Source organism: Motacilla alba, chromosome 3 (assembly GCF_015832195.1).
Source record: "Motacilla alba alba isolate MOTALB_02 chromosome 3, Motacilla_alba_V1.0_pri, whole genome shotgun sequence".
In the NCBI taxonomy this organism is placed as follows: Eukaryota; Metazoa; Chordata; class Aves; order Passeriformes; family Motacillidae; genus Motacilla; species Motacilla alba.
The window spans coordinates 86,039,573-86,059,990 of record NC_052018.1 but is presented as its reverse complement, the minus strand read 5'-3'; the positions used below and the strand labels follow the sequence as shown (position 1 = coordinate 86,059,990).

At 49.2% G+C, this 20,418-nt stretch overlaps 1 protein-coding gene across 2 annotated transcripts; it reads right to left on the bottom strand.

Moving 5' to 3' along the window:
* Positions 1 to 1,641: 1,641 nt before the first annotated feature.
* On the bottom strand, positions 1,642 to 18,859 carry FOSL2 (FOS like 2, AP-1 transcription factor subunit). Of its 2 annotated transcripts, none has more exons than XM_038132991.1 (4): positions 18,726 to 18,859; positions 12,520 to 12,774; positions 8,832 to 8,939; positions 1,642 to 7,325 (listed from the first exon to the last, which is right to left on the bottom strand). In XM_038132991.1, the coding sequence occupies exons 1-4, from the start codon at positions 18,822 to 18,824 to the stop codon at positions 6,816 to 6,818; spliced, it is 972 nt and encodes a 323-aa protein (XP_037988919.1). In that variant the 5' UTR covers positions 18,825 to 18,859; the 3' UTR covers positions 1,642 to 6,815. The 2 variants fall into 2 exon arrangements, with proteins under 2 accessions (XP_037988919.1, XP_037988920.1); XM_038132992.1 differs by lacking the exon at positions 18,726 to 18,859 and adding an exon at positions 18,202 to 18,708.
* Between the last annotated feature and the right edge of the window lie 1,559 nt (positions 18,860 to 20,418).

The window sequence follows — 20,418 nt, the reverse complement described above, 5'->3', positions numbered from 1 at the left end:
ATACAGATCACTCCCTCTCATCACAGTGTTAGGGCATTGCAGGGCAGAGGGAGGATGAGCCTGTTTCCGAAGGAGGGGAAATTCCCTATGTAAAGTGATCTAAACCAAGATGAGGATGTTGGGAAAAACATAATTTCCATGTCAAGGTGGTAGAATTTGGCCTCCCACAGCTAGAAGACTGGTGGAAAAGAGTTTGCTGTGCTGTGCAATTTCATCCTTCAAAACCAAGTTACAGTAACTGCTGTGGACATTCTGGGGTCCACAGCTAATGGTGATCAAAGGCAGTCACAGCCAGCCACTGCTGGGAGAAAATCAGGAGGGAGGCTGGGCCTCACAAGCAACATTAGGCCTTTTGGAAGGGCACTGTCAGCAAACAAGAGCTTAGGGAGCAAGAGCATATCGTCCTGTTAGTCTTTTTTTGGGAGGGGGCGGAGGAGGTAAATGCTGCCAAAGGAGCTGGTCTGACAGAACCGAGGCTGGATGCCTCTGTGCAGCAGCGTAATGGGAAAGCCCTTGAAGAGGCAGGAGATCCTGGAAGCACTCCCTGGAAGCACTCCCACTTGTATGCAGTAGGAGATCAAATGGGGACTCCCCCATGCCCAAGGCCAATGCAGATAGGTATTAAGAGATGATGCTCCTTTGGCATATTTGCTTGTAGTTGCCATGCTCCCCCAGAATATCTGCTTTTTCCTTTAGCCATACCAGGACAAGTGCGTTTAGAAAAAGCTTCCCATAGGCTCTTCCTTACCCTTCTGTCATCCTTGACCCCGCAGAGAACCCTAAGGCTAGGTCCTGCTCGAAAACTCAAACCCTCCTACGCTGATTTCCTGTCAACTTTCCTACAGTATGGATTCCTGAGAGCTGAGCTCATTTCACACAGGCATGTGCATGTATTCCCTTTTCTGGTGACTGATACCTCCAGCATTCCCTATAACTTCACAAATAGTTTCCATACATTTCATAACTTAATCCAACATCTCTCATCTCCTTCCAATAGAACTGTGAGAACACAAGGGTTAAAAAAAAAACTGAAAAAAAAAGGGTAAAAAACCAAGGGACAGGGACCAGCAGGAAACCAGAGCAGACATTACTCCTAAGGAAGTCCATGAGTAAGGACAAGCTTGGTCTGGTGCCAGCTTGGCAGGCCATGATTCACCTATCTCCTCCCCACTGATGTTTCATTTTGAACTTGAATGTGACATCCTCCACTCCTAACCTGATGTATTTGAGTTCCTTCCACTCCAGAGGCTGAAGCTTTTCCCAGGCTTGCAAGGGAATTCCATCTTAACCTCCTCCTTGCTGCCAGTGAAGCAACCATGCTCCCCACCCCAAGTTTTCAGAGCAGAAGCTTTGACTCCTTCTGGTTGAGATTTAAAACAAACAAACAACAAAAAAAGTTAGCACACGTTTTTTTTACCTCCATCCCTTTCCTTTTTGAAGCTAAGATGAAAGGATTAGTGCTTTATTTGCCTTTTAGCCCAGGTGGGCTGCTCTGCTAGCCTCTGTCCCGTCTACCATTGTTGCTACAGGTAACAGCTGTCGGGATTGCAGCTGCTCTTGTGAAAGAAGCCTTCAACTGTGCTGCACCCAGGCACCTGGCAATGCTGAACCCATTTGTTCACAGTGAAGGATCATGCGAGCTTTTAATTGTTCATGGCAAAGGGAGCTTTTTAATGACTTCAATTAACAGAGAGAACTCCAGTTAGTTCTTGCTATACAAAAGTGTCCACAATGTCATTAAAACGAGATTTACAAGTGTCATAACTCTCAGCAGCATAGTCAACAATACAGCCAATCATTACAACTGAGCACCAAAAGAGAAGGGGGGAACATCATACCACTGAGGAATTGGATGAAAAGAAAGGAGTATGGGGTAGAAGGTGCAGAGGAAAAAAGAGAAGTCATTTTTTCTTTTCAGTCTAGATTGATTTTATTCTACAAAATGCTACTCAGTTAAAATTGTAAAAGCAAAACCATTTTAATACGTTCTTTCTTTTGTAGCAGCAAGCTTTCTCTAAACAAGCTTTTTGTTTTAGTGCAAATACTGTAGGCCTGTAATTCAGTAAAATAACAAGAACAGAAAAGAGACAACACCAGAGAGAGTGCCTCAGGGCTGAAATTCCCCAGGACTGCAAGAACGACATCAAGACCACTACGAGCAAAGAAATGTCCCACTTCAGCAGTCATCTTTAAGAACCTCTGTGGCAGAAACTATTTCACTGCAGACAGACAGTAAAAAAGAAAACCCATGATCTAAAACTTTTGAGGAAAAAAAGATAATGGCGCCCCCAAACCTTCAGCAATCCTCGTGGTCACCTATTAGTCACTGAGACTTCATTTCACTACTGACACCTGCTTCACAGCAGCAAAAGGCTACTGATGCTTTCAATTTGTCCCACGTGAGTGGAATCTGAACCAGGCTTTTTCTGTATCCGAGGATCTTAAAGCAGACTTAGTGACACTAGTAACTTATCTCTCTAATAAAGATGCACTATCCCTTACTGATGTTACTTTGAACTACACAGTATATCAAGATATATACAACAGTTTATCCTCTCACTGAGCAAAAACAATTGGATACCTATTTCCTACACATTTTAATATGGTTTTAACATCAAGTAACCACAAACAAGAAAGTGGAATAACCCTTTAATCATACAGGATAGGAGGGGAACAATTAAGTAAAACAGGATTGGGTTTTATTATTATCTTGTACTCTGAGATTTGTCCTGAACTCCACCTACTGTTCACAGAGGAATGATAATGCATCTTTAAAAACATATCTCTTTTTACATTTTATACAGACAACAACAAAACTCAGATTATTTTATTTAAGGAATCAAAAAAAATTATTAGCCTAAAAAAAAAAAAATTGTAGTATTTTTAATGCTTTCTTTATTATATCCAAGTCTTGAACAGAAAAACAAAAGATGTAAACATGATAAATAAATAAGAAATAAATGTATATTGTTCCCCCCACCTCTTAAAATGTTTGACTTGGCCTTCCTAATGAAAATGATCTTGTGTCATGATAATAAGATTTCTTACATTTCAGAAGTCTGTTTTAAAAGGAAAAAACCAACAACCAAAAGGAAAAAAAAAAAAAAAAGGCAACAACCAAACACCAGGAATGTGATTTGGGTGGATGTTAAATTAATGGCAGGCAGATCTGCTGGAGCAGGCACAAGACGGCTGCCTGCCAATAAATAATAAGAGACCAGGGAGAAGGGAGGTGTCTTAGGTTTGTTTTCATTTTGTTTTTTTCTTTTCATTTAGGATGAAGGCCAGGTGGATCCTACATACAGTAAGCAGCAAAATTAAAGGTTCAGATGAACTAAATAGATCATTTAAATAATAATTATAAAAACACAACAGAGAGCTACTGTCCCCAGCATGTTGGTCCCAAATCCCATCACACCACTTGTGGATTGAGACTTACCCAGTCTCCACATCTACAAGAAAGGAATATATGAAGGCAATGCCACAGCTGGGAAAGGAGAAGGAGGAGTGAGGGCAAAACTGGAATGGCAGACATCACCTAGAAGCTGAACGTTTCCTCAATGCAGCTGTTACTACTCCTCCCAGTTTGGCATTGACTCATTTAGGATGTTAGGAGAGGCTTTGTTGGGCCAGTCACCAGGAGGCTGACCCAATACCAGCTGAAATTCCCTGGGCCTTTTTCTATTGATTTCAACAACTCTGTTAGCACTAAGTACAAGAGCTCCCATATCCCCACTACATGCAGAACATGGAGAAACTACATTTAGGAATCAGCAGGGAAGGTACTCATGAAAAATAACATTTTGGGCATGGGAAGGACATCCAGTTCCCAAAGAGCACACCAGAAAAGAATTAAAAGAATAATGAGCACACCATTAAAAGAATAATGTAGAGCCAGACCAAAATGGGAGTGAAGTTGTACCTGCCTGCCAGAAACGAAACAAAAGTTAAGGCTGATCCACAAAACACAAAAGGCTGGAGACCAGCAATCCCAACACAGATATTCTTTGAGAGACTTGAAGGAGAAAACAGACAGGCACAAGGTATCTGGGGTTTTTTCCAAACAGTAGAAAATAATCCTCTTTTTTAAGGAGTTTCACATGGCTCCTGTCAGTATCACAGGTCAGGAAAGGGAAGCATCTTGTTCTGTCTCTGAGCAGGTCAATGACCAGGCAGGAGGGCAGTGGACAAGGACCAGCTGCAGCTCCTTTTGGCAATGATTCAGTGACCAGAAGCAAAGGTAGGTTTTTGTTGTTCCACCAGTTAGATCTGAGGAGACACCTGACTTCTTGAAACCCCTACAGGAGGTGGATGTTCCTGATCTCACAGGAGCCAGCAATCCTGCTCAGCTAGCCTCAAGAGTAGCTGCATCATTTTAAAACTCACCCACCACTTGTCAGTGTTGTTCTCCTCAAAAATGTGTGGAAATGTGTGGACACGCAGAGATGTTTTATTAACAGTTTTAGATTCTCAGTCCAGAGTGGTCCAAACAAGCATTTGGCAAAATGGAAACAGAGAAGCTGCATTTTCACCTAAAGTGGTATCATCTATGTAAAACCCTAGGAAAAGTGGATCCTTTGTGTTAACTACGGGAAATTTAAGATCTACTTTATTAGAAAGGAAGTTTTGATGTACATGTAAGGACAATACAACTCCTTTACTAATTTTACTTATGTGTGAGCTCTATTTGAAACCTCTAGCACCAATATCAAAATGGAAGTGTTTAAGCAATATAGAAAAAGCCTGAATCCAATCAGCTTTATGAAGCAAAAGGATCCCTCACATGTTTCTGGAAGGTTTGGTAAATACTTGGGTTAAAAATAATAGTTATAATAAAAAAAGCCAAAGTCCACCTTTAGAATCAGAATAGTGTCCCATTGAATGGATTCAAGGAATGGGCAGTGGCCAGAGTTTCAGGGAAGTTAGCCCTGCTGAGTAAAGTTCCAGTTCCACTAGACTGAAACCTATTAATTCCCAGTGGAGTTGGTGGGGACTGCAGCAGTTTTGCATCTCATATAGCCCTATAATTGTATGCTGCATTTCTCCAGGTCCAGCCTGAACATGAAATGCCACAGTTTTGGCTGATTAAAAAAAAAAATTATATATATGTGTATGTGTGTGTTTATAAAAAAAAAAGACAAACTCAAACAAAAATAAATACCTGCCACCACAGCTTCAATAGGCAGGACCAAAGAGCTATCTCCTAAGTGGTTTAGCTGGCAAGCTGGGCAATCCTAGTGTGCACAGGGTCATGGTTTGCCAGTGCTTTGACATCCACAGGAATTGAGCTTGGCTCCAAGTGGAAATAGATTACACACATTACTGTTTTCAGTAGTGAACATAAGCACTGGAGAGCTTGTGCCCTCTCTGAGCACTTAGTAGTAGCAGACAAGCCCACAGGCTAGAGAAGGACCCAAGACTAGGGAAAGAGCCCTTTGGTTTGATTCTTTGTCTTCAGGCCAATCAACATCAACAAAAGATCAATTTGCAAAGAAAATGTAAAGAAAAAACAGAGGCCAAAGACCAAGGTGCAAATAATACTAATCGATTTTCCTCTGCTGTCAATCTGTCATTTGCCAGAACTTGTCAGAAGCTCTGTTTTAGTTCAAACGGGTCAACATTTTATCCATGCCATTCCTGCCTGGTCAGGAGCTGGGGCCTTGTGGCCTGTGCTGTGCTGGTAGATTTGTGCTGCTTTGTTTCTCAACAATGAAAAAAATCAGCAAGGGTACAGCCAGCTAATTTCACTGTCTCAGCTGCTGCCAGTCTCCATCCTAGATTTATAGGCATGTGGTGCCACCTCTTTTTTTTTTGTACCATGTTCTGCAAATATGGCCAAGGGGAGGGGAAGATTTACTAACAGGAAGAGATCAGCCTCTGTCTGAGTCAGGAGCCCTGATGAGAAGGAAGATGTAATATTACCTAGACAGCAGGCAGCCCAGGAAAAGTAAACAACAAGCAGCAGACTTGATATCCAGCAAACTAGGGTAAAACCCTGCCAGTGACTGGTGCCAGCCCAGCAGCTTTTCTGATGCTACTTTGGCCCTGAGATGCTAACTTGGTTTTTCGAGGAGCCCAAGGGGATAAATATATCCACATTTTTAAAAAGAAAGGCTTCATCATGACTCTTCTGCTGTCTCTGTGCCTCAGGTTAGAGACTACAAGCTCTGCCCTTGCTGCTGAGCTCTTGGGCTTGGGCTCCTCTTGGTCCCCCTTATCTTCTGGTCGTCCCAGCTGTCATCCTCCTGTCTGGGCAACCCTTCGTGTTTCCCACAGCTATTCCCAAGAGGAAAGATCCTAATTAGACTTTAGAGTTCAGAGCAAATGAGTGAAATGTAACGGGATCGACAACATTGGAAATTATATGCAAAGAGAGAGAGCGAGCGAGCACGCAAGAGAGAAGTTGTAAGATCAACTAACCAGAATGATTTAAGCACAGAGCACAACCACTCAAGTCAATCCACAAAGGAAAGGGACGACTAGCAACTGTCTGCAGCTCGCCTTCAGTCCTGGCCAGGAGCGCTCCCCAAGTCCACTACGGCCACAGAGAGGTTTCCACAGGCAGTCCCTACAGAGCGACATCACCCTCTGCAAAAAACCCTGGCGTGTCAGTCCCACCCTTGCCGTTTCCTGCCTCCAGGGAGCTGGCGTTGGTCCTCACTCTCCTTCCTGGAGCTGTAGCACTTCCCCATCCTTGTTCTTGCTGCCCTTGTGCTTGAACGATCCTGTGCCTGTCTCTAATCCCACGGAGGGGGCTCCCCCCATGGTGCTGTGGGGGATGTAACACACTGGCAAAATGGGGGGCCGCAGGGGGATTACAACGCCAGCAAGGTGGGAGAGTTCAAGGAATCTGAGGACTGGTCCCCACTGCTGCTGCTCCTCCGGTGAGCTTTGGAGCAGGACTCAGAAGGGGAGAGAGGAGACTCCTGATCCAACACGTTAGGGTAAGTGAACACCAAGTTGGAGGAGCCAGGAGTGATGGCTGGTGTTGAGGTCACCACAATGGGAGTGTTGAGTGCCTCCTCCCCATAAAAACCTCCAGCAATGCTGATGGGCTTAATGACAGACCTCTGGGCTTTGTCAAGGACCAAAGAGGAAGATGGGATCTCTTCCTCCACAGGCTCCTGCTTCACCACCACCGCTCCGCTTGCTCCAGTCCGAATGCTCTGGAGGCTGCTGGATGGTGGGCTGCGACGTTCCTCGGGGCTGATTTTGCACACAGGGCTGTGAGCCACCAGCATAAACTCCAGCTTCTCCTTCTCCTTCTGGAGCTCAGCGATCTCCTTTTGCAGCACTGACTTCTCCTCCTCCAGTACTTCAGTTTCCTGCAGACAAAAGGGGAATAAATAAATAAGATAGCAAAGGCTCTGGAACTACTCCTCATCTGGAACAGGGCCACCAAGTCCAGATCCCATCTGGCACACACAGATACACCCCAGACTCTTCATGAGCCAAGCAGACACCAGGCCATTGCCAGTCAAGCATCTTGTGTTTCACGTGCCTATTTGTAGGCTATTCCCAAACATCACCAATCTAAGGGTTATAAAGAATCTTGTGAACTTGCCTTAATTTTCTGATGGCTAGTTTTTGCCACTCTGTCTTGGCCTGTGACTGCAGTCTTCTCCCTTGCTCTCTGTCTGACAGACACTTTAGCAGAGGACCCAGATCTCCTCCCATTGTTTTTTCATGTTAGGCTAGTAATAATCTTTTCACTTCGACAGAGGTAGTGTATAGCAGTCTTTAAACTGTTTCCATTTTATTTCTGTAGTGCATATTCCAGATTAGGTCTGACACTTGTCTAACTCTTGCCCAAAGGACCAACACTGGATCACCCCCTGATGCATCCTACATTTATCTTTCCCGTGGTCATATCACACAGATGGATCACAGTCTGGGAGCAGTTAGTACCTTCCCATGTGAGGAGCTTGTAACTTCACGAAACTCACACTCAGCCCTTCGGGATATGACTTTCCACCTTGCACGCTCCTCTCACTTCTGTCTCTTTAGTCACAACATATCTATAGGATATGAATATATCCTATCCTATGAATTTATCCTGCCTCCCCTCCACTGAGAACACCTCCTAATTTGAAGCAGCAGCACATTTCACAGGTGTGCTTTCCCTGCTGCTGTGCTTGTTAACAAGATCATTGAATAAAACCAGGCTGGTTCTTGACCAGGAGCACTGGAGCCTTTCTTTCAGCTTATTTCACGCAACCTAATCTTGTCTTCTCTTCAACCAATGCCTTACCCATCCCTTGGTTCTTATGCTCAGCTCTACCTTCTCCAGCTTTACTAATTATTACTTGTACAGCATCAGGGCACACATCTCTGCAGTGCTTCCTTTTTGAAGGAAGTCAGTTACTACCCCACCTCCAAAGGAGGAGTAAGCCTAAAGGGTATTGCTCTGATAGGAACACATAACATCTCTCCCTTGTTTTCTATTGCTTTCAGGTGATCCTACCTCTTCAGTGTTTTTGTCCTTAAAACCAGCCTTTGAGGCACACAGTGCCTTTCCTCCTATGAAAGGTGACCAGAGTTAGGGAGACTTGTGCTAGTTGAGAGGCGAGAAGGGAACAGAGCTCCTAGGACATTTTTGGGCACTCAGCAAAGGGAATTTTAGGGTCCTAAGCTCCAGGCCCAAGCCCCCCTCATCAGCGGCTGTTGATGTGGGAGCAGTACCCTGGGGCAGCCTTGGATGAGGAAGGCGGAGTGTGTTTGAAGCATCTTCCTCCAACGTGCTGGTGGAGGAAGAACAATGCCCTTGATGCCCTTGGAGCTGGTTGGAAAGGTGGGCAACAAAGAAGGAGAAATGTATGCAGGGCACATACCGCCTGGAGTTTCTCTGTTAGCTCTCGACGCCTGTTACGACACTTAGCAGCTGCCAGCTTGTTCCTCTCTCTCCGGATCCTTCGCTTCTCTTCTTCCTCAGGCGACAGCTGTGGGCAAGTGCCAAGAAAATCCAATCAGATCTGAGCAAGGCATTCCTTCAAGTTTGTGAGGATTTAACCACAATGCAAAGGAAAAAAGCCTGATCCAGCAGGATGCTGAGCACTCCCCCTCGTCACTGATGTCAGCAGAAGATGAAAGCACACAGTATCTCTGCCGGCACCAGGTCTTAGCAGAAGGGAGAGGAGAAGGAGCAGGGCACAGGGAGAAGATTGTGTAAGAGGACAGTGAATCTGCACCAAGGCCAAACAGATAAAAGATGCTCTGATTGTTTCACAACTTGGGTGGTACGTTAAGCAAAACCAGAGCACAATGTTGTAAGTGCCTCTTTCTTGAAAGAAAATATCTGCTGCTTCCCACACAAAAACAGTTGTTCTCTTGAAGGTCGGGATGGTGTATAGGGGGAGACAAGGAAATCAGCAGAGCTCCCATGAAGTCCGTGAAGCAACAATGATTTATACCACCCAAAAATCTGACCTCAGATTTTTGAGCACTCAGCGAGATAACACACTGCTTCTTGCATCAGCAGGCAAGGCTCCAGTGATATCAAGGGCTTCCTGAGGCCAGCTGACATCCTCACTGATGTAAATCAGGAGCAATTCCATAGAAATCCATCCAGCTACGCTCTTGCGAAACCAGAGGAAGTGAGCAGGAGCTCGCAAGACCTGGTAAAAGCTATGCTTAGTTTTGGGGGTTTTAGATACCCCAGCAGCAGCAGCAATGTTTGTGCCATGGCCAAAGCCAAGGAGCCAGTTCAGCAGGGCACAGAGCGGGCGGATGTGGCCCCACTCTCTGCTGCGGCACCCAGCGTGCAGGAGCTGTGCAGACAGCCCGGCGAGGGGATCCAGCAGGAGCCGTACAGACAGAGCAGCACGGGGATCCAGCAGGAGCCACGGGCATCCAGGGCACGTGCCCAGCCCTTCACTCCAACCTTGTGCCCTACACTTCAGCCTCACCCAGCCCACGTGTGCTGCAGGGACTCTGGCCTGGTGACTGTAAACGAAAGCAAAACCCTGACACCTGGCAAAGCAGATGTCAGGTCTCACAGAATGCCAGCACAGAATGGCAAGAAACACCTCTTCAGAGAAGCTTCAGTTTTAATATCTTCATGGACTGTCAATATTAAAAATGAGACATTCACAGTTTTACGATCTTTTCTTTTTAGTGTTAGTTTTACTCCAACCTCAGCCTAGTTTGTTTTGGCTTGCTCTATCTCCCTAATTTTGATGTTTGCAGTTTCAGTAAGTTAACTTCAGCCTCTGGGCATTCAGCTCGCTCATTTCTGCTTCTTTCAGGATCTGATCTGTCCCTGTGATTTCACCTGCATGTAACATGAGCTCCTGGATGCTAACTGAGCAACACAAGCAATTCCAGAACTGCAGGACACAGAATTTAGGCCCAAAAGCTTTTTCCATCAGCAGCTCACAATGTCCGTGCTAGGGTGGGGGTGTACCTCCATTCTGCTGGGCAGCATAATTCCCCCAGTAAGGAGCCCTGCAGGCACTGCTCTCCCTGCTACAGCTCTGCCTACTCTTTTCCCACCCCATATGAGTGCAGGGTGAAAATGTATTTGCACACAAATATCTACAGTATGGCAAAGCACTGAGCATGCACACAGAAGCTATGCTGACTGGGGCCCCTGTGTAGAGTTTTCAAGAGCCTTTGCATGCTTTGGAAGCACAGATCTCATTGAAATATGTTTGGAGTAAAATTTCTGCTCCAAAGGCCTTCAGTAATTTAAAAATTATCTGTTTCAAAGACTGCTTTGCAAAAATTGCACAGACAGGGCAGAAGCCCTAATTGGATGTTCTTAACATTTTACCAGGTCTAAAAAGGAATATTCCATCAGTGGTTGCTGGATTTGCTTGAAAGTGGTTGGATTTGGCACTCTTTGTGCCCCTGCTGTATGCGTTATTCGTAGCTTGTCCAAGCCCAATACGTGCATTCACTGTCAGGAACGTTCGTCAAAACAGGCTCTTTTCATAAAGTGTTACACAAGGTTTTCCAAAAAGGCACTTCGATGTGGCGTTCAAAGCACCAGACGTGGAAACCTGAGCCAAAGGGCCACAGTAAAGAGCCCCAGTACTGCCTTAGCACGTGTCTAATCAAAAGGACTTGGCTTTGAATGACCCACAATGAACGGCTTGCAAACAAGCCACAGGCCAGGAATTGCTTGGCAGGCATCCTTCAGCAAATAACTCTGAACAACAAATAAAGCAGAGAATATGGTGATCTCTTCACGGCCAATTTGTGAACACAGAGGCAGCATTTGTCAAACAAATTAGTTGTTGCTAATTATTCCTCCAGCTCTGTGAGACTTTCTTTGCCTTTGGACACCAGCCCTGCATGCAGGGAACAGGGAAGTAGCTCCAGCTGGTGGAAAAGGCTGGCACGTACCCGAACCACCACGGCTACTCCATCCTTCCTCCCAAAAATGGGTCCTCACTGCAGCCATACCAGCTCCCCACACAGAGGTACTGCTAAACTCTGACTTTAACCTCTTGGGTCTAAACCAGACAGCAACTCCACATAAAATAATCGGACTGTGAATCAAAACAGATGACGTAGAAGTAAAAGTAGGGCTGGTGAGTCTTATTGGAAACAGACCTCACGCAACAGCATGCGCTCGTGTCTGGAGGGTGCGCCGTGTGTCTCACTGCACTGCTCTGCAGCGACCCACACAAATGCTGCTTGGGAACAACTTGGAGAGATCACCTTTATTCAGATCTATTTTTTTTTAAAAAAAGATAAATCAGCCTAGCACTGTGAATAGCTGTTCACCAGACAGCCCTGGAGAAGGCTGGTTCTTACTAAGAGGAGAACAACAGTGCTGATTTCCAGAAGATAAGATGCCTGCGCCTAGTCCACCAGATCCAGGGCCCCAGCTTGATAATCCCATTAGGAGGTTGAGCACAGGGCAAACCTCTGGGTTTGGAGCAGAAAATCTCTTATGGGATCCCCACCAAAATGCTGCAAAAAGATCAAGCAATTACAGCCTTGTAGTGGGAAGGTGGATTCAGACCCCAGTTCTCCAGAAGGCTCTTCATACTAGAGTTGAGGTGCTCTAGGGAAGCTGTTCCTCCCTGCATGCTGCTGGCTGGTACTGGGGATATCACACAAATGGAGAGTGGAGCAGTGCTAGCAGCTAGAGAGCTGACAGAAAACACTAGCTGATGTAATTTGGTGTCAGATTTGTAAAGGACCTACATGAAAGCTGCTCTGCTTTCTTGGAGGTTTCCTTCTGCCTGGAGCGGCAGAGACACTCAAACTGAAACCCAGGGCTCAACTTCAGAGTTTCACCTGCTTTTGAAACCAAGCCACAATGCGGGCTGGTGGTGCGAAGTTGGATGAAGGCTGGGTAAATCTCTCCATATAATGAGGAGGCAGCAATAAAAGTCACCCATCCAGCTTACACCCTACGTCACCCTAAGAAGCCCCAGCACATGAACAGCACCAGGAATTGTCCTCAGTGCTCCCCTGTGGTGCTGGGAGAGCTCATGAGGGCGTGGGGGGAAACCTCTGGACGTCCGTTTTCAAGGCACTCCCAGCTGCTCTCCCCACTGCAGTTACCTGCTCATCTCTCCGTCTCCGTCCCACCGTGGTCCCGATGGTTTTGATGACACCAGGACGCTGGAGAGCCGTGTGTCCGGCCACTGAAGACAGCGGGGGCAGCGGGTGGCTGTAGGGGTGCGAACGGGAGTAAGGGCTTGACATGGAGGTGATGACGGTGGGCTGGACCATCCACTGCAGGTCTTGGCTGGTTGTGATGGCGTTGATCGTAGGGATAAAAGCACTGCCTGATCCTGGCATATCTACTCGAAATTTCTAGGATGAAAGGCAGAGGAGAAGAGGGACAGAGAGCAGAGAAGAAACCGTCAATGAGAGCAGAACATAAGTGATTACTCCAAAACCAGCTAGGCCCTCAGGAGCGGCACCATTGAGGATCAAAGTGGCACCTGAAGCAAGAACACCAGTAGCTGGTGCCTCTGCAGCATCTTCAGCTGCCCCTGCCTGCCACAGCCCCTGAGGAAGGCACTGGGCTCAGGCACTTCCCCCTCCAGAGCAGCCCTGCCCTCTCCCAACCCCTTTCCTCTTCCCCCACACAGCACCCCAGCATACCCTAACCCAGCCTCCCCGTCCCCACTGCTGCCACCTCCTGCCAGTGCCCACCACTCCTTCCGGCATGGAGCAAAAGGGGAATTAAGGAGTTTCTAGAGAAACACTTCTCTTCGAGCCCAAAGAAAAGGAAGAGAAACTTCAGTTCTGAAATGCCATTACCAAGCAGAGCAAAGCCTCCTCTCACCAAAGGATTGCCCTGAAATTTGGGCTTGGTCCACGTAGGGCTTGGTAAGGCAAGAACAGCAGCCTCCTTCTCCTTCAGTAGCTCTGTGCTCACCGAGAAACCCAGCCCTGAGATGGTTACGTGCGAGGATATGTATTTTAATAGCAGCCTATAAAGTAGGTCTTAGGATTCAGATCGGACAAGTTCCCTGCAGCTCTCTGCACTGTCTAGACAAAACAAGGCAGCAGTAAAACCAAGGCAGCAGGTAATGATCGCCTCCAAAATACATGTACACCTTCTTTCAGACAGAGGTAAATCCATCTGGATAATATGCTGGCACTAAATTGCAAGCAAAACAATCGCTTGTCCCCGGAGGGAGAAGCAGGAGAGAAAGAATGTTTTTGTCTATGCTGAGCTCCTTCAGGAGGCTTTCAATGGTTAGACTGGAATTAACTCACAGGCCTTGCTCCAGCAATCACTGAGCAAGGGACAGGACTTGTAGGACCCACAGCTGTCACCACCACTGGTCTGTAAGCCTTGAAATGACTCCATGAGAAATGCACGTTCTTGGGTCAACAGCCTAGCTTCCCAGAGAAGCGAGAGCCCTTGCATCAGCCTGACCTCAGCTCAGGTAAGCGTCCCAGATAAGGGACACCAACACAGATTTCCTTTTCAGGGTGTGCCTAGTCAAGCACCTTAAGAGCTTTGTTAAACCAAGGCTACTGCAAATAGTATTTCACATGCTGATAGCTACAGCACTTCAGGCCAGCATTATCGAGCTGCCAACACCTGAAGACCAGGAGAGCCAGTCTGAATACTGACAGCTGCTGACTTACACCGCTGAACAGCTCAAAATCTAGCAAGGAAGGATGAGAGAAGGAAGGAGTGAGTCAAGTTAAGCAGGCGGGGAAATTACACAGAGAGGATGACACTAGTACCAAGACCTTGACAAAACCCCCAACAGCACCTCAGAGATTCACTTGGAGCTTGAGTCCCACACAGCCTCAGCTCATCCCACATTTCAGAGTCCATGTCACCTCCCTCAATTAGTTAAAGAGGCTCTGAGACACAAACTGTCAACGCTGCATCAGAATTTATGGGTGCAAATCCCCTCCTTTGCTCTGCACGGTGTAAGCTGTGACCACATGGCACAGAAGAGGATGCATTGGTGCCTCCACAACCAGAGCACAAGAGGACCTTAACCTCACAGAAGGGAGGAAGCGCGAGACCAGTTGAACCACGAGCTCAACTCAAGGGATGTGAGCCCTACTTCCAGATCCGCAAGCGGCTTCTACCACGACCATTACCGATCTGTGCCACCACCACCCTCCCTTTCGTATCCAAAAAACAGATAAGAAATCTTCCCTGTCTTCCCTGCAGGGACACTAGAAAGCTATGACTGCAAAACATCCAGAGAGCTTCTGGTGCTTTGCCATAGAGACACCAGTGGCATTTCAGAGCTAACCTTTGCCTCCAACACACAACAACATGCTAAAAATTCCCAACAGGGGTTGTGAGAGTCAATTCCACCACTAAATCAACTACATAAAATACCAGCATCTGACATAAAAATCAGGCTCCAAGTATTGACTAAGCAAGTACTCCATTTCTAATAACTCCTGTATTAAACTTAGGACCCTTCTGTAGCACTAGTAGAGGTCTCCTGAACAGCAAAGGGGAGTTGCTCAGTTCAGCCACATCCCTCTGCAGCTCCACAATGCTTGCTGGCAGACTTGGGGGGAAGAGACCAGTTCCTCTCTGTGCCATGCCCCATCTCTGTCACCAGCTTCCCTTCGAACAACTCAAAATATCTTAGAAATAAATAAAAAAAAATCCCCCAAACCTGTAGCCTGTACTTTCCAAAGGCAGTATTTTTCCTGGATAACTAATTAAGGGACACACTGCTGTGGCAGGCTGGGTCTTCAGACACAGTCTGCTCAGTCTAACACCAGGTTTTACAAGCATTGCTTCCTGACTGACCAGGCTTTCCCCACATACCTCGCTTTCCCTGCTAGGACACTGCACCGGATCAGCTCCGCCTTGCCAAAATGCTGCTGAGCCCCACATTCTGCCCAGTGGCCACCAGCTCTGACCCCTGGGATGCTGCTGGTTGCAGTGGCAGGCCCTGAATTCCCTGTCTCCTCCCCTGCACAGCCCCTTTGAGCATCAGCCTCCTCACACAGAAGTGCCAGAACTTTCCCCAAACTGCAGCCCCTTCTTTGCTCTCCTCATCCCTCCTCCTCTCAGAGAGCCTCAGTGCCCCTGCCAGCCTGACACTACTGCCCGCCCTCAGCTACCTCTCCTCTTTCCAGACCCCCTCCTGCCTTCTCTTCTCGCAGGACATGCACAGCTCTCCTCTCCTGACCCACAAGAGGCTCCTGGAAGCGGCTCTCTGCCAGCTCTCAGTTCTTCCTCTCTACAAGAATTCAGTGCACTACAGAAAGATGAGGCGATAGGCAGATTGCAGGGCTACACACGCAGCACACGCTCAGCCACGAACCCACCGCTCTCCTCCTGACCCAAGCAAACACAGATGAAGGTATCATTAAAAAACCCCAACAACTAAACAGCAAACAGAAAGAGTCCTGTTATTAAGTGTGCCAAGAACTGAGGTCAGTCTCTGCTCTGCCTTAAAAATATGGGGTTGGATGAGAGCCTTCTCAGATCCACAGTCGGGGGAGGCTCCAGCCAGTCCTGCCACAAGCAGGGACAGACTACGTTAGCAGCTCACAACTTAGCAGCACAGACAGCACAGGGACATTTCAAGGTTTGTGTTTCCTTTTTCCACCTTAAGGTTTCTACAGAGCAGCCCGCTGTGTTCTTTGGTCCACTCTGGACCTTCACTGCCATCTGTAACTAAGTGCTGAGCAGCACTAGAAACCAGTCGAGAAATGGGTATAATGGCTGGGAGAAAAAACATCAAACCCAACAACAAAGAGACAGAAAAATCCTAGAGCATCTTCAACATGACTCAGTTATCAAATATAGGGTATATGTGATAGATCTTACAATAAATACAAGACCCTTGATGGCTCTCCTATGTTGAACATCTCCTCGAAGGAAAACTGGACACAATGCTGTAATATCTCAGGGGAAACTTGCCCACTCTGAAAGAGTACACAAACTCTTCCCATTAAAGTCTATGTTTACCACATGGCAAGTCAGTGATTAGGAAAATAGCATGACACGCAACTTAAAAGAAAAATGTTCCAGTGCTGTGCTGTATGGGAAAAAATAATTAAAAAGCATCAAAGTTTTGGCTCAGAGACACAGTTTCCATTTAAACATGTGACTGATGCATCTTTTCTTGCTTTTGGGGGGAAAAAAAATGGAACACAATAAAGAAAAAATTTCAGCAATGCATATTTTCTGTAGTGATAAAACTGCAGATCTCCATAGACCAGAATCAGCAGAACAGCCCAACTGCTAGGGTAAAGGCAACGCTTACATTTGATCCTAATCTACAACATCTGTAAGGATCAAGGGAAAGACGGAGCACAAGGCCTTGAGAAATCTCCCGGATTCTTAAAGAAAACATTTATGTTCTCGCTAAGCCAACGTCCTGCTCAAAGCCCCGTTTCAGATAGTAACCCTAGAAACTGGGCTCTGGTCCCCGGATCAGAGGGCACGCACACCAGCTGCCTGGGGAAGACGTGGAGCCCCAGAAAAAGGGGAAAACCCAGTTATTGCTCGGACTGTGACAACTCAAATGCGAAGCGGTGACGGAGTTTCTCGACCTCCTGCAGCAAGTGCTTGAATCCAGAGCAGCTGTTAAATCACAGCAGGAAAGGGAGAGTGAGAATTTGCAGTTTGCTGGGCGTTTCCAGCTTTTCGGCCCCCTTTCCCGCTCCCCCAGCCTGTCCTAGCGTTTACTGTAAACCAGGGAATAAGCTTTATCTGAGCTAGAATCCCTGGAAACCCCAGTCGGCAGCCCGCAGAGGGCACCAGCGAGATGCGTTTGGAGCAAGCGGGGAGCGGCAGCGAGTCATTTCTGGTAAAACTTCTTTAATGTGAGGAATGTCACGGGCTGGTACGGCTGGCAGAGTTTAAGACTGGACTTTTTTCCTTTTTTTTATTTTTTTCTCTTTTAATTATCCTATGACTCCTTGACGCGAAGGCTACACTGTGCTCACACTGCCAGTTCGCTCATACGAGCCACACAAGAAAGAATATTGTGAGAAAAAGGGGAGGTGGGGGGGGTGAGAAGCCCAACTCCGAAAAGGCAAAAAAAGAGTGAGGCTGGGCCAGCTGATGTAAACAAGTTATGAAATAACCCAGGTTTGTATAACTGGCCCGATTGTGTAATGCCTTCCCCAGAAGTGGTAGATTTAGTCGATCTAGGCATATAAGTCATTTCGAGGTATTTTCTTAGGAAAATGAAAGGGAAAAAAACCCAAATCACAAGACTGGGCTTTCAGGTCCGTGAATTCACGCCGCTTCCACAGGAAATATTCCCCATTCTCGAAGCGCCGCCCGGTAGTGGGGCTTGGGTGGGGAGCGGGGCCGGGGAGCGCGGGGAACGCTCCGGCGAGCCCCAGGAAACTCCCGCTCGCAAGAAGCCACGGCCGGCCGGAGAGCGGCCGGCGGAACCAAGGAGCGGGCGGGCAGAGCACGGCGGCACGCCGCCGGCCGCAGGGTGCCAGCGTGGGCCCCGTGGCGAAGGCAAAGAGAGTGTCAGCGCCTCGGAGACAAAGTTTAACGAGGGAGAAGCGGGCAGACAACCGCAGGCGCAGGAAAGACACAGAGCCCACTTCCAGCCATCCCGCCGTGTTCCACGGCGGCTGAGACAGCTCCGTGAATAACTCGGGCGGCACCTCCCAAAGTCCCAGCGAAGCCGCCCAAAGTGCTGCGGGTGAGCCCCGGGCACCACCCGGGCAGGCGCGATGAACGTGGACAGCGAGAAGCTCCCAATGAGAACAAAAGCAGGAAGGAGGAAGAGTTCGGTGCGCCCCTATATTCGCGTTACCGACCTCGCAGAGAAGTCGCCCGTAGGAGCCCTTTGATTGCCGAGCGGGTCCCGGCCCGGCGCTGCGGCGGGCGCCCGGCCGACAGGCGGGGGCTCGGCACCGACACCCGGCGACCCCGCTCCACCGGGGGCCGGGCCAGCGGAGACTGCCCGCCGGGCGCTCCCTCACCGCACGTCCCGCTCGGGGCAGGCCGTGCCTCCCGCAGCACTCCCGGCCCGACAGGCGGGGAACTCCGGGCAGCGTCCCTCCGGACGCGTCGCGGCACCCGCACCGGGGTGGGCGGACAGGGAGGGAAGGAAAACGGCGGCGCCCCGCTAAGGGCGGCGGGACGGAGCGGCGGCTGCGGACAGCCCCGCGCCCCGGCACCGCCTGCGCCACCGCGACCGGCGCCTCTCCGCCGGGCGCCCGTGCCTCCACCGCGGAGGAAGCGCCGGCCGCTCCCCGGGCGTGGCGGTGAACTCCCGTCCCGGGAGCGCTCGGGGCCGCCCCCGGAGGGACCGGGGGAGAGGGGCAGCGCCCGGCCCTACCTGCTGGGCTGCGCCGCTCGAGTAGGTCTCGGGGTGTCCCGGGGAGCCGCTGCTGCCTCTGGAGGAGGTGTCGAAGTTCCCGGGGTAGTCCTGGTACATGGTCCGAGGTCGGGCCGGGGGAGCCGCGTCCCCGCCTTCCCACACCGACACCCGCCGCTCCCTCGTCGTCTCCCCGCCCCCTTCTCCCTCCCGACCTCTTCGGCTCTTGCCTTTCGCCTCCCAACGCTCGCCACGGAGAGGGAAAAAAAACAATAAAAACGGCTTTGGGAACGAGGAAGAAAGTGGGGGGGGAAGGTAAAAAAAAAAAAAAAAAAAGAAAAAAGGAAAAAATTCAAAAATAAAGCGATAACAAAAATAAAAATAATTTCAATGATGATAAAAGTGGCTCAGTTGGCAGCCGAGCGCCTGCGGGACGGGACGGGACGGCAGGACTCGGCGGCGCGGCGGGAGCAGAGCCGTGCGCGCAAGCGGGCGCTCGCCGATGTCCTCTCTCCGCGCTGCCCGGCGAAACTCGCCCCGCCGGCGGAGCGGCTCCGGGCCCGGGGGCTGCAGGCGGAGCGGTTCTCCTCCGCCCCCCCAACCTCCTCCTCCTCCACCACCACCACCACCACCACACACCGGCCGCCCCTTTTCCCGGCGCGGGGTGACTCAGCCGGGTCTTGCGCCCCGCGGCTCGGCGGCGCTGCGAGCGGGAGCTCCGCGCGCCCGCGGTGACTCAGAGCAATGGCATCGCCCCGGCCGCGCTCGCTTATTATCCGCCCGCCGCCGCACCATGTGCACTCGCACACGTCAAACCCGCGGCGCACCGGCCCCACCTTGGCGCGCGGAGCCTCCCACCTGCCGCCGCGGCGGGGGAGGCGGGCCACCCGCGGGGGAACGGCGCCCGCCTCGCCGCGCCCGCCGCTCCGCCCGCCCCGCTGCGCCCGCCCCTGCCGGGCCCGCGGTCCGGGCGGCTCGGGCGGGGCGGGCGCGGCGGCGGGGGCAGAGCGGCGCCCAGTTCCCGGCAGGCCCCGCCTCCCCCCGCCCCGCTTGGTGCCGTCCGCTGTCGCACGTTGCCAAAAATGGTCATTTGCGTCGCACGACGCGAGCGCGGGTTTCCTTGCCGCGGATGACGCGCTGCGAGAGGGATTCCCTGCCCGGCCGCCGGGATTTAAAGGGACAGGCGCAGCGCTGGCAGAGCGGAGCGGGGGTGGCTGCGGGAAACAGCGCAGATCTGGCCCCATACACCGGCCTGCCACGGCGGCCCGGGGGGCGTTTGATCCAGCCCTGCTCCCTGCTGGAGGGTGGTCGGCACCAGGGTTGCCCCAGGGCTCGGTGGGTTTTTCGGCGCATCAATAAACCAAGCGTTGGACTCGTCTAGATTTTATAGCATTGTTAAACTACTTTTATTTTTATTTCTTTTACTTTTATTATTTTAGATTTCTATTATTTTGTATTTTCGTCGTTATTACTTCTAAAATTTTAATTTCTTTTAATTAACTGCATTTTTCTTTTATTTACTAATACTGTGTGCTATTATTTTTTAATTTCCTTTTATTTTTAAAATATTTTCTTATTTATTTTTCATTTAAATTTTTATTATTTTAATTCTTATTCAAATTTGATAACTATTCTTACTCCCCCCCCATTTAATTTTAAATTATTTAATCTTTACATTTATTTTTACTTTTAAAGTGGACTCCTCCATCCTCCT